Source organism: Erpetoichthys calabaricus, chromosome 18, assembly GCF_900747795.2.
Source record: "Erpetoichthys calabaricus chromosome 18, fErpCal1.3, whole genome shotgun sequence".
NCBI lineage: Eukaryota > Metazoa > Chordata > Cladistia > Polypteriformes > Polypteridae > Erpetoichthys > Erpetoichthys calabaricus.
In genome coordinates this window covers 9,169,718-9,183,272 of record NC_041411.2, presented here as the reverse complement: position 1 = coordinate 9,183,272, position 13,555 = coordinate 9,169,718, and the positions used below count along the sequence as shown (strand labels likewise).

Below are 13,555 nucleotides of genomic sequence, written 5' to 3'. Positions count from 1 at the left end.
ATTTATTTCTAAAATGTAATTGGTTTTGCTTTTCTAAGCAATCTCTCTCTCTTTTGTTCACTTGATTTAAAAGGTTAGAGCATTTTTGCCAAGCGAATCTAATCTAAATATACCCACAAGCTTCATTCTGTCATAGAACAGTAATTATGGCTATGCAGTCATGTCATTTGCCAACTAATCTTTCGTCCTGCCAGCTTTCATGCTGTGAGATAAAGCATACCCACAACCGCAATCAACTTAAAGACGTTGAAGCTCATACTTAAAAATGTTCTGTGTTCTGCTTCATGAACTGTCACGTTTGAAGCTTTTCAGCAGGTTTCCAAGAGCTGTACAACAAGGTGAATTACAGCACAGTTTGCTTCCATAAAATAAGTCATATTTGCTTAATTTTTACTTATTTATTTTTGCACGTTTGAATGGTAGACGATACAAGCATAGACTTAATGATGCAGGTTAAGTATGACTTTATTAGTTTGGTTAAATACTGAAATTATGGAGAGACTTAAAATGAAAAAGCTTGCAAATTCCACAAGATGGAACTGAGTGACCGAGACCCTTCATCCTGTCTCTTTATCATAAAAAAAAGAATATAAATGCTGGAATTTAAGGAAAATTGTTCTTCACGTCTGATGCTGAAATCCATGGACCCATAAAGAGAGACTCATTCCATCATTCCAAATGGTCTCCCTCGATATATTTATAGAGTTATTAATGACTATAATAAACCTTCTTAAAAATACTTTTTTGTAGAAATGTTTGTTCTAGATGTGAACAAAATTCTGTCATAATGAAAACAATGTATGGTTTACTTTAATATGCAAATTGAATTTATTCCAAAAATTAGCAAGTCAAGAAACTACTTTTTAATAACTAAATTTAGAAAGGCAATTTCTTATGTTTCTTTTTAGCCAGCTTATAAAATGACCCAGTTAACAATTACTCAGAAGTTCATATTTTCATTTTAAAATTAGTTGAACTAAAAAGTATTATTCAGTATCAATATAATTCATAAAAATAACATTTTTTATACTAAACACTGAGTTCTAGAGTTTGACTGTAACAACTAGTGATATGCTGTTGTAATTCTTATAATCAGTGATGTGTATGTGTGATACTCACCAGAGGTAAAATCTAGGCACCTGCAGTCTAACATTTGTAAACTCTTACATTATTGCTCCATCATGGAGAAATTTAGTTGATGAGGACCGTTTTGTTTTTTGCATGACCAATAATGCTTATTCTTCCTGTGTGAATGACTAGCGAGATGTACATTTCCACATACCATATGCACCACAGAAAATCTATCAAACAATGGGATGCTCACTGACATTGTCATCATCTGACAAAATACAGCCATAGAGATTTAAAGGTTAAGTAAACTGAAGGCCTCGCAACCAGTCACTGCCCAAGAAAATACATAGGCAATGAACAGACATTAATTGAAGAAGCAACACCTCAGATTTAGAATCGAACAGCTTTGAGGTGAAACAGAACATGATACAATAATATGGATGGAACACACAGACTACACATACTGCACAACGCAAACACACAACAGTGGGGCAGCAAACAGCCACATGAGGCCAGCAATTGAACAAATGAACAATTGAAAAAATGATTTTTGAACATACCTGTTTACACATTAGGACATCATACTGTTGACTTCTATTCTAAAAAATGGAAGAAGCACACATAGGCCTTCCATTATGGCTTTTTCAAATTTTGCACTGTAACAGGCCCATTCTAATTAGTGTAATGTCATGCACTCGATGCATTCCTGATCCTGATCTGCTTTTGGTTTTTTTCCTACTTTATTGTTGAAAGATTTAAGGGAACAAATGGAAATGGACTTTCGATATTTGTTCATGGGCTTACAGTGCATAGCCATTACTACAGTAAACTCAAAGTGTAAATGGGGAACAAAAACAGATATCCTTCAAACTTGAAAGCTCAGATTGCACATGTACACACAGGGATAACAGACATAACACCATGAGCCATTGGCCGGCACAATGGCAATTTCACATACAAAAGTTACATTTTTATAATAGAAAATTGGAAAAAATGAAAAATTACTGAGTGAAGCTTATTACTTATTTTGATCAGTATCTACAGGCGGCCCTTAAAGCAGAAATACCACTAGGTAGACAGCTGAGAAAATTTAAAGCAGAAATTACTTAAAAGTATGAATGGTGTTAATTCTAAAGGTGCACTCCTTTTCATATTTTCATGTTGAAGTAAGATTCAAACTTTTTATTCTAGAAAAAAGCCTGCTTTACATATATTTTTATTTTTCACAAACCTTAATAATTAGGTTTTTTATTAAATCTTCAGGAGGCAATGATGAGTGCCTGGATCCAGTTCAATGATGGTTCCATAACTCCTTTGGATATATATGATCCAAATTATTACCTGCTGTCTGTGGCTTCACTGGATGAAGAAGTGATCTCTGTTCGAAATGATCCTCAACTCAAGATACCTTTCATAATGGCAGAGGGTGAGGGACAGGGAGTTCTGTTGAAGGTGGAAATGGTCATTTGTGAGGTATGCCAAAAATCCAAAAGAAAGAGTGTTTTAGCTGTTGGGAGTGGAAGCCTTAAGGTCAAGTTTCATCAGGATGAAAAGAAAACCAAAATCACTGGTAGTACAGATTATGGCAATGATGGAGAGGAGCTGGAGAATATTAATACTGACCAAAAACAGAAGATAAATGGGCAAAGTCAGACAGGAGCAGATGTTCTTTTCTATGGGAGTCCCATCCTAGACCGAGAAGAAAGTGCCATAAGAAAAGTGACAACAACAGTCAAAACAGTCAGCAGGGATCTGGTTGGTGGAAGTCTTTCTGGGAGTTCTCCTCAGGATCCCATTAATCTTATTGACTACACAAACTTTCCATCCCAACTAGACCTACCTAAAAAAAATGGTGCTTTGGAAGAAAATGACCTTGCCCAAACACCTCGTTTTCTAAGTGATCTGGAGATTGGGATGTATGCTTTATTAGGCGTTTTCTGCCTGGCAATTCTAGTGTTTCTACTGAACTGTGCATCATATGTGCTGAAATACAGACATAAGCAAACCTCATTACAAGGACAAGAAAACCTGAGTCACCTACATGACTGGGTGTGGCTGGGGACAGATGCTGAGTTGGTCATGAATATGGCAGGCAGCCCACCCTTGCACAATAAGCATAAGACCACAATTATTGATATTGGTTTGGGCCTAGAAAATGGTGCTAATCTAATAAGTGAGGCACTGGAAAATGAAAATGGGCCAACACTTCACCCCACTGGCTCGCTTACACTAAAGACTAAAAATGACTCCATAAACTCTCCTACCACAAAAAGGAAGAGAGTTAAATTCACAACATTTACTTCAGTATCATTAGATGGTGAGAGACCAACCAGTGACTTCAGATTACTGGAACGGGAGGATGAAAAGTGGGTCAGTCAATCAGCACAAAGTGGAAATTCCAAAGACAACAGGGAGCAGCTATAAATTTTATAACTGTACATATTTAACTAAGGACTTTTTTCTTTGTGGTCACCCTTATGCCTTTAGTTTTATCCACACTGCAACTAAAAATGGACATACAGAGTTAAATATGAAATAAAACAAAGCTGTGGCTGTCCCCCTTTAATCACCAGTACTTGATGATTGCAGTCTGGCTGAGTTGGTGGCATAATGGTAAGTTTATTTAGAAATGTCTCACTTTGTTTTAAATTGTACGTTTTTACCCTGTTCCTGCATTCCTGACTTGTAGTTCTGTTCCAAAAGAAACATCTTACTGAAATGATCAAATTTGCTATTAGCTAGGTACAATTTGACCAGGTCCTCAAACATCAACCTTCCAAACTCAAACCAAGCAAAGTGACTTGTCAATTTTCAGCAGCCAGGTCACTCAAATAATGTAGAACTTGAAGTGACGTTGACCCTCTGTCAACAAGCAGTGGTCCTGTTTGAATCAGTGATTTTGCGGGGCACTCCTCGTTCCTTATCAACTGATACTGACAAAACCTGCGTGTGGATGGGCAGAGAGTTGGACGGGTAAAGGCCAATGTCCATTTCAAACAGCTAATAGTTGGGTATGCCTGCATGCCAAATTTCCTCAAGTGTAATAAATCTGTTACTTTTGCTTTTCAGTTTAAATTTTTACTAGTACATGTTGGATTGTTATTAACTGTGCAGTTGACGTCTCTGAAGTAAAAAAATGACATACTTGAAATCATCCATCTACCTTGTCATTAAACTATTTTAATTTTCAGACACTGTATATTGTAAAAATGTAAATATATTTATAAAAGCAATCAAAAATAAACAACTCTTGAAATGCTGTGACTTTTTTTAATAGTATTCTAAATCCACTTATTCCATTACAGGGTGTTATGAAGCTACGGCAAATCCCAGCAGCATCTCTAATTAGTCAGGACTCCATCACAGCTCACACTAACACAGAGCCAATGAGCTTACAGTCTTGCAGCCAGATCTTGGGGGATGTTAACCATTTAAGCACTGGGGGAACATCCTGACAAAAGACACCCCAGCTGGGATTGAAACTGGATCCATTACATCACCTTAAGCTGGTCCACTTATGCTTAAATGTTTTTCTGTGTTAGTTGTTATTCCTAGATTAATTTCACACTATAGGAAAGGCCAGTCCAATGAAAAAACTAAATTAAGGCAATGCTAGGTACAATGGCCCACTGTCCAAATCATCTCCTAACTTTGGTAAGAACTTTCCTTCAGTATATCTTTCCTATTGTTAGCAAACAAATAGGAAATTTGAACAAACATCAAGAATTGTGCATATGCCACCCAGATCCAGCAAAGCCAAGTATGTCCACCTGGGAGTGCTAGTTCCATGAAATACCAGATGCGATTTTTAGGAAATGTGCCATGGAAAGGTAGTTGTTTACAGTACAGCAGCAGCGAGAACAACAACAATCATGTTGCAAATTAATTATTTTAGAATTAGCATGAATGAAATAATCATTTAACATACAATACACATCAGTTTTTCTAGAAAAATCCATTTAGAAATTTGCCGTAATGAATGCTGCAGTACTAGGTAAGGAGTATGGGGTCCAGTGGTTGTGAAGTTCTCTATCGTCACGTCATGGTAATACTTTTTTTGGTATAATAAACCAATCAGTGTCTAACTAGGAACTTCACTCCTTTATGATGGAAATCCCAGGGAACAAAGAAATTTCTCAGCACTCCTCCCAATAAAGGCCAAGAAATCCTTTTCTCACACACTGATACAGCATACTAGTAACAACTAAAATGCAAAAACACTGTTAAGTTGTTTAAAAAAATGTTACGATTCATGATTTGGACTCTGAAAGCTCAAAACTAGACTTTACTTCAAATGTTAGGCCTCAGCAAGAGGCATAGAAGTAAAAGTAAAAGTCAAGAAACAGATTTCATGGTTTGCACTCGTCAAAATGAACCAAACAGGTCGTGAAGGAACCATGAAGCCTCTGGCCCACAATAACAAAACAACATTTTCTATAATATATTTAAGGAATTGATGATACAATAATCTTAAACACAAGAACAAAAGAGAAGAATCAAGATATTTCCCTAAAAAAGGATTAACCAGGAAGCAAACAAATCCATGTTTGCAAAGTTTCTAAAAAATGAAATCAAAAAGGAACTCAAAATAACCTCAAGGAAGTCAAAATCCAAAAAAAAAGAAAGTGCTAAACAACAACAGGGGTCTGACCCTTTAAGCATAACATAAACAAAGCAAGTTACAAAAAAACAAAGATCTAATAAATCCATAAATAACATAAAACAATAAAAAAGATAATAGAATAACAATAAACACAAAAGAAAGCACTGCGGTGGGCTGGCACCTTGCCCAGGGTTTGTTTCCTGCCTTGCGCCCTGTGTTGGCTGGGATTGGCTCCAGCAAACCCCCATGACCCTGTAGTTAGAATATAGCAGGTTGGATAATGGATAGATGAAAAAAAGAAAACAATTTACAAATTAAAATTGACAAGATGATATAATGTACTATTAATGTTTAGACAGGTAAAAAGAGTAAAAGAATAAAAAAGTAATTAAAAAAATTAGACTAAAATCACCCTGCTATTCCTTGGCCAGCCAAACATGCACAATTAACAGTTTGACTCTCAGTCAGGGTCTGTGTTCCTTGCATGGATGGGGCATGGATTGTCACAAGGGACTCTATGATGTACATCTTTGGCAAGTCTCATTCAAACAAAAATGAAAACTAGTTTATATGAAAAAAAACACTAACCAAGTAAAAAAAAAAAAAATAGTGGATGGGCTACAAGGTCACAATTTAGTTTTTATTTTTCCTCACTGATATCTCTCATTCACCTTCCAGATCACTTTCTGAGCTTATCTTATAAAAATTGCTTTATTGTAGTTCTCTACCAGGAGTCATTTATGCATACTGATATGCCTGTTCTTTTATTTTTCAAATCCTCAAAGCAACTGAATTTTGGGTAAGTTGCCTGACCCATCTCCTTATACCCACTTGCAAAGTATAATCACACGAAGACCACAAGCATCCTTACCACACAGCTGTACAAGTAACTATGTCAAAGCAGCAGATCTTAAAGAGTTAGACATGCTATCTTAATATATTAACTTCTGCATTTTTTCCTAGTTGGATGGAATCTCACACAGGTGACGTTATATAATATTTGATGAGCCACTTCCACCCTTACCCATGACAAATAAGCATACATTATTTACAGTACAAAGTGAAAGGAACATCATTTTGTAATTAGTTTATTTTAACAGTAAGATGATAAAAATAAAAATTATCAGTAAAAGTATACATGTGCAGTGTGCCCTATTAAAGAGATTTATTTAAATAAACGTATGAGACTAAATAAGCAAAACTGCAAACTTCCTTCTACATATTGGAAAGCATCTCTCTTTGGCACTGACAAACACAAACACACAAACTTTCCCATTAGCAGAGACTAAGAGCAGCAGCAGCAAGTTGCAACCAGAACGGCAGACCATGTCTAATCTGTCATCTTATAGAAGTTAGCGATTCCTACTGACAACTAAGCGACTTCGGATGCATTTGTCTACATTCATTAAAAATGAATTGCACACACGCCAGCCAGTAAAGCCGTTAGCAAACTCATAAAAGGAGCAGATGCATCAAGACATCTAATTTGTTTTTTATCCCCTCAATCCATCATCATCAGGGAAGCCTGCCAAGTGACAAGAGTGTATAATCTGCGGACCAACTGACTCACGTTTGCACACGCCTGTATCAAGTATCTTTTGGCCAGGAGAAATTAGAGCGGCGGGTGCTTGGCTGGTGTCACCCACCATGTGATTTCGCCAGGTGCTGATACTTTCTCTCACTACCCATTGGGTACGTAAGTACAAATAGAAAGATCAACTGAAAAAAACAGACTTCATAAGCAGCACACAGCTGATTTTAACCTAAGAAAATGAAAACAACTTTAAATGAAAAAAAAAAAACCACTAACCATGTTAAAAAATTAGTGGATGGGCTACAAGGTCACATTTTAGGTTTTATTTTTCCTCACTGATATATCTCATTCACCTTTCTGTTCACTTTCTGAGTTTATCTTGTAAAATTTGTTTTATTGTAGTTCTCTATGAGTATTAGAATGCATTTATTTACTGCAGTACACATTTTTTCTTAATCAATAGCCTGCTTGCCGCCTCAAGGTCAGCCTCTCCTTTGGAGTGGAAATAAAAATGCCTGTACAGATGACAAACATGAGGGAGAGAAAGAAAACATGAGCAGTGTTATCCTGTGGCATGGTGACCTTGACCAGCATTTTGCCACGCTATGAACAGTGGAAGACTGTGTAGAGGTAAGGCTTCCCAGAGGACATAAGAGCTTCAGATAAATCTAATGTAAAATCAAAACAGGGGGATGATCATAGGGGTACACAGAGGTACTACAGTACCAAATAATTTGAGTATAAAAAAGGTCAGGCTTTACTACACAGGATTTTATTACAGTTGATTTTACTGTATGATAATATAAAATTAAGCATATTAACATATTTTCAAATTAATAGGAAATTAAATGAAGTAAACAACTTGAATAAATATTTAATTTAAAACTAAGCAGATTGTGTCAAATAAAGTAAACCAGCTACACAGACAAACAGATTCATCCAGTGATGACTTAATGCCTCAATGCACGTCAACTTTCACAGATCTAGGGGGATATGTGTTTGTGTTAATTTCTTTCTCTTCGTCATACAGCATGTAATCTTGTATGGTAAACAAGTTGTCACCTATATTCACTTATGAATGTCTCTGAGTGTGTGTACCTCTGTGTGTGCATACAGGTATATTTAAACAAATTATGTATCTCAAAAACTACCAGTACAAAAATGTTGCAAATCAATAGGCCTGGTCCTATGACTAAAGGGAGCAGACTGCAAAAATTCCAGTGAAATAAAAGCATTTCTGTGGTAGATATCGTTGGACATAGATGAAACCATTTTATGAAGGATATGGGGATACGTACTGGACCAAAACAACAGGCCTGGAGCCCATAACATCCAAAGGATGGATAACGGAGGAGTAAACCACAAGACAATGACTTTTCATATTATGTACATTAATGAACCATCAACAACAAATCAAATCAAATTAATAATATACTGAACAAATATTATAAAAGTAAAGTTGAATTAATCGGACTCTGCAGTTGCATGAATAAAAGGTAAAGTGCCACTTCCTGTTAGTGGAAATGGCCCAATAGTTGATAGAAATCTATGTTTTGTACCTGATACTTGTATGCAAAATTTGGTTGACCCAAGTGAAAGCGCATTCAAGTTATTATGTTTACACACAAACACAGACATAATTCCAAAAACGTCGAGATTCATCAAAATCTTGAAATTGAATTTTTGGAGGATACTTTGTATACGAAAAAGTAATAAAAAGGTAATTATGAAATAAAAAATCATATGAAAAAGAGCAATGAAATATATAAATGAATCATTAAATTTTGAAAAACAGCAGCAATGTATGTAACAGATTGATTAACTTATAAGATTAGAAAACCAGATTAAATGAGACCTTCTTAAATAAATAATAAGCTACTGTGAAATGTGTCTTCCGGAAAAGTCTCACTATGAAATATAAACAGCCTTTAAAAATAAGGTAATTTTTAAATGAAAACTTCAAAAGTCAAATTAAAAGTGCAATATTGAAACAGAATAAAATGCTGATGTAACATTTCATGATAACTAGTAATATGAGATAGATAGATAGATAGATAGATAGATAGATAGATAGATAGATAGATAGATAGATAGATAGATAGATAGATAGATAGATAGATAGATAGATAGATAGATAGATGTGAAAGGTACTATATAATAGATAGATAGATAGATAGATAGATAGATAGATAGATAGATAGATAGATAGATAGATAGATAGATAGATAGATAGATAGATAGATAGATAGATAGATAGATAGATGGTCTGAACACACACCAGAATGCCTATAATGTAAGAAAAATCAAAAGAAAAAAGTTCTGACTTTTCACAGTTGACGTCACAGTGAGACAATACAGTATACAGGCATATTCCTGTTGGTATAAAGGAGCCCCAGTTTCTTGATGCAGTTGGTGTGTCTGAAAGAGGATGTGCAGCATTGCTCATAACGGCACTCAGTTTTGTTGTAATTCTCTCCTTTGCTACGACCTCCACAGGGTCCAGAGTGCATCCTATATCTGAGTTTGCCCTTTAAATTATCTTCTCAATTCGGTGGGCCTCTCTTGAAGTGATGTTACCAGTCCAGCACACCACGGCACAGAAAAGTGCACTGGTATTCAGTGTTTTCTAATACTGTGCTCTATTTTACAGTTATTTTACAAGATTTATTAATTTGTTTAATTAGTTATAAAAAAAATATTAGCCGAATTTTGCTTTGCAATTAACACTAATTTGATAGTGTTGCAAGAATTAGAATAAGAGATAGGGACACCAAATCACAAATGTCACTGTTTTAAAAGGCCTATCTTGTCTGTGTTCATTTGAACAAGAAATACATGACATATATTGAAAATTACAAAATTTTAAACTAATAAAAAAGTCCAGTTTTTTGGAAAACAAAAACCTACCCCACAAGGGTGGCTGGCTACACCCCTGCAAATGCAATCTGGGGTTTTCTTGGTAAGATCGCTCTACTCACTAATCATGGCACTGGAGAGCAGTGATGTGCTGCATGATGAGAAGCTCATGAAAGTAAGGATTTCTCTGGACTCTGTAAACACAACCATCCGCCAAACCCGCTTATCCAGAGCAGGGTCACAGGGCAGCTGGAGCCTACCCGGCAAGCATCAGGCACAAGGCAGGAACAACCACTGGACAGGACACCAGCCCACCACAGGGTAAACACACACATCAAAGGCTGAACAAAATGTACTAGAAATGCAGTAGAATGTTACTCAAAAGCCTTTTTGGACATTTCTAACTAAACATTTTGTAATATAATGTGCAATGAGGAGGGTGCTGAAGAAGCATGCTGTGTCCATGAACCTGCTATGCATATAGGGTGGTCCAGATCTAATTATGCAATTTTCATTACATAGAGATTTCACTTAAAAAAATTTTTTGTTGCCGATAGATGGCAGCACCTGCCCTGCATTCCAAAATGGCGGGGAGATGGTTGTCTGTCGAACAGTTGCATAATTAGATCTGGACCACACTGTACAAGTACCCAATAAACCCTGAAACATTACTCAAACTTCAACTTATAAACGTTTTCAGTATGACATAATTAACTTCAATATTTTTAGAATGTTTATGAAGAAAAACTTGCCTTAAATCTGAGAAATGCCATTGCAGTGCCAAGTCTAGCAAATTTCTTAAGTATTGATGAAGAAAATGGGGTTTCTGGTCTTCTGACAAGAATCACCGATTACGTTTAGCTGATGTCAGGCTCTTTTTCCTGGGTATTATTGTCATTTGTATCGTCCCATGATTTTCTTTTCAAGAAAACCTTTGTACTGAATGCCTTATTTATTTATTTAACCTAGTTCACAAACCTTCCAACACTTCATCCAACTGCACGCGAACAAGGAGCGTGGAGCTGAAGGCGCCGAACTCTCGAAATCTCGCGAGGTGTTCTTTCCCGCTTTGACTTCTGTGCCGTGTGCACACACAGTACAGTATATACACTTCATTAACGCGTTCAGCAAGTTCGAAGAGACGAACGACACGCAGCAAGTTTAGTGAGGAAATATTCAAGTGAAATCCACCATTTGATCGGATGCATAACCTAAGAAGCAGTAACTTTTACATTGCCAACAAAATATTAAAACACACATCTCTACTCTCAAATTTAAGTTTAAATAGACGAAAGAGGAAGACAGCTATAGCTTCGAGCCCTCCGTTTGCGAAGAAAGATTCAGTGAAGTCCACCCCTTGATGCAGAGTCGTCACGGTAGCCGTGCGGTTTGTGACAGATGATGTTGGACCACTGGAAATTTTTAACCTCAAAATGCTTATTTACTTGGACATTTAAAAAATAAATAGTTTTATTCAGAACAAGTTATATTATTTTCTATACAGTCCTACTTGTGGAGATCGATGGGATGGGCTCCGTTACATGTGTGCCGCACGTTTCCTTTAAACGCGTTTTGTTTTAGCACGTTACTTCACATTGACGTGACGTTTAAGCCTAACGCCTTAGTTTGTCTTTAATATGACGTTTCCTTTCACTGCTTTAATCATTTTTCTACAGTGGGACGTTTTAGCCTAGGCTTTATTTATTGTTCGCCGACAGCAGTTTGTCTGTCTGAGCCCGCTGGCCGCGGTTTCCACTTGATAATGATGTATTATTGGAAAATATCATTTTGAGTAATAAATATATTGTATAGTATATAAATGTCATAGGTGGGCAAGCATCAGATGCCAAACGATTACAGTCAGTTTTGAATGCGGATGGAGGATCACCGTTAAAGCCACAGTTAAGTTTCTTATCTCCCCCTATCCGTGGTCCTGAGGCACCGACTTCTCGAGCCCGCACTACATCTGCAGCGAGCGGCGACATTCTAAACCAGGGGCTCTCAAACTCGGTCCTGGGGACTCACTGCGGCTGCAGGTTTTTGTTCCAACCAGCTTCTGTTTTTAATTGGACTCCTGGATTAATTAAGTGAACTGTTATTTCCCAGATTCTGTGTTTCTGAATGTAGAATAAGAGATAAATAATGGCAGCTAATTAAACGAGATCAGTGTTACCTTGTTGTCACTGATTAAGAAATCTGGTTGAAACAAAAATCTGATGCCACAGTGTGCCCCCAGGACTGAGTTTGAGAACCCCTATAATATTATAACCCGAAAAAGGGTGGAGTGCCCTCTCAGGGTTGGTAGCGAGATCCTGCCCCAAGTGGAGGAGTTCAAGTATCTCGGGGTCTTGTTCATGAGTGAGGGAAGAATGGAGCGTGAGATCGACAGGCGGATCGGTGCGGCATCCACAGTAATGCGGGCGTTGCATCGGTCTGTCGTGGTGAAAAAGGAGCTGAGCCGCAAGGCAAAGCTCTCAATTTACCAGTCGATCTATGTTCCTACCCTCACCTATGGTCATGAGCTATGGGTAGTGACCGAAAGAACGAGATCGCGAATACAAGCGGCTGAAATGAGTTTCCTCCGCAGGGTGTCTGGGCTTTCCCTTAAAGATAGGGTGAGAAGCTCAGTCATCCGGGAGGGGCTCAGAGTAGAGCCGCTGCTCCTCCGCATCGAGAGGAGTCAGATGAGGTGGCTCGGGCATCTGATCAGGATGCCTCCTGGACGCCTCCCTGGTGAGGTGTTCCGGGCACGTCTAACCGGGAGGAGGCCCCGGGGAAGACCCAGGACACGCTGGAGGGACTATGTCTCTCGACTGGCCTGGGAACACCTTGGGATTCTCCCGGAAGAGCTAGAAGAAGTGGCCGGGGAGAGGGAAGTCTGGGCATCTCTCCTCAAGCTGCTGCCCCCGCGACCCGACCTCGGATAAGCGGGAGACAATGGATGGATGGATAATCTAAACTCTTGTCATTCTGGTGAGGGAACTCAGCTTCCCAACTCCCTATGTCTCTGTCCATCAGTCTCCAGTCACTGTGAGCAGTCTCCTCCACTTTCTTCCTCCCTGATTCGGGTGTTTCTCACCCAGACAGTTTCCAGACCAGGGGTCTCCAACTCCTGTCTTAGAGTGCTACTGTGGCTGCAGGTTTTCATTCTGACCCCTTTGTTAATAAGTGACCAGTTTTTTTGCTGCTAATTTACTTCTTTTGTCTTCATTTTAATTGATTTATTTTATAAGACTCAGGCCCCCTTTATTATTTTTCCTTAATTAGAAACCAAACTATAATAAGATGCAAAACAAGCCAACAAACACATGACTAAGTAAACTGTATCCATCATACAATATTTGAAAATAAAGAAAAGTTAAGCTTTTAGTAATGTTGATCTGCTTAGGTCCACAAGACAGGATGATGGCGTTCTTAGAAAAATGAAAAGTCAACCATTTTGGAAAAGTCTGCTGTGGTAGAATGACAGCACCGACAAGGCATGGAATTAA

General features: G+C 37.6%; 1 protein-coding gene across 1 annotated transcript in view; it reads left to right on the top strand.

The window, feature by feature from the left end:
- Positions 1-4,320, top strand: part of LOC114669075 (transmembrane protein 132C-like) — a 168,711-nt gene extending 164,391 nt beyond the window's left edge. Inside the window, exon 9 of the mRNA XM_051920986.1 lies at positions 2,335-4,320. Coding sequence (XP_051776946.1) covers positions 2,335-3,495 — 1,161 coding nt within the window. The 3' untranslated portion in view covers positions 3,496-4,320. The remainder of the gene's footprint in view (positions 1-2,334) is intronic.
- The last annotated feature ends 9,235 nt before the right edge of the window (positions 4,321-13,555 follow it).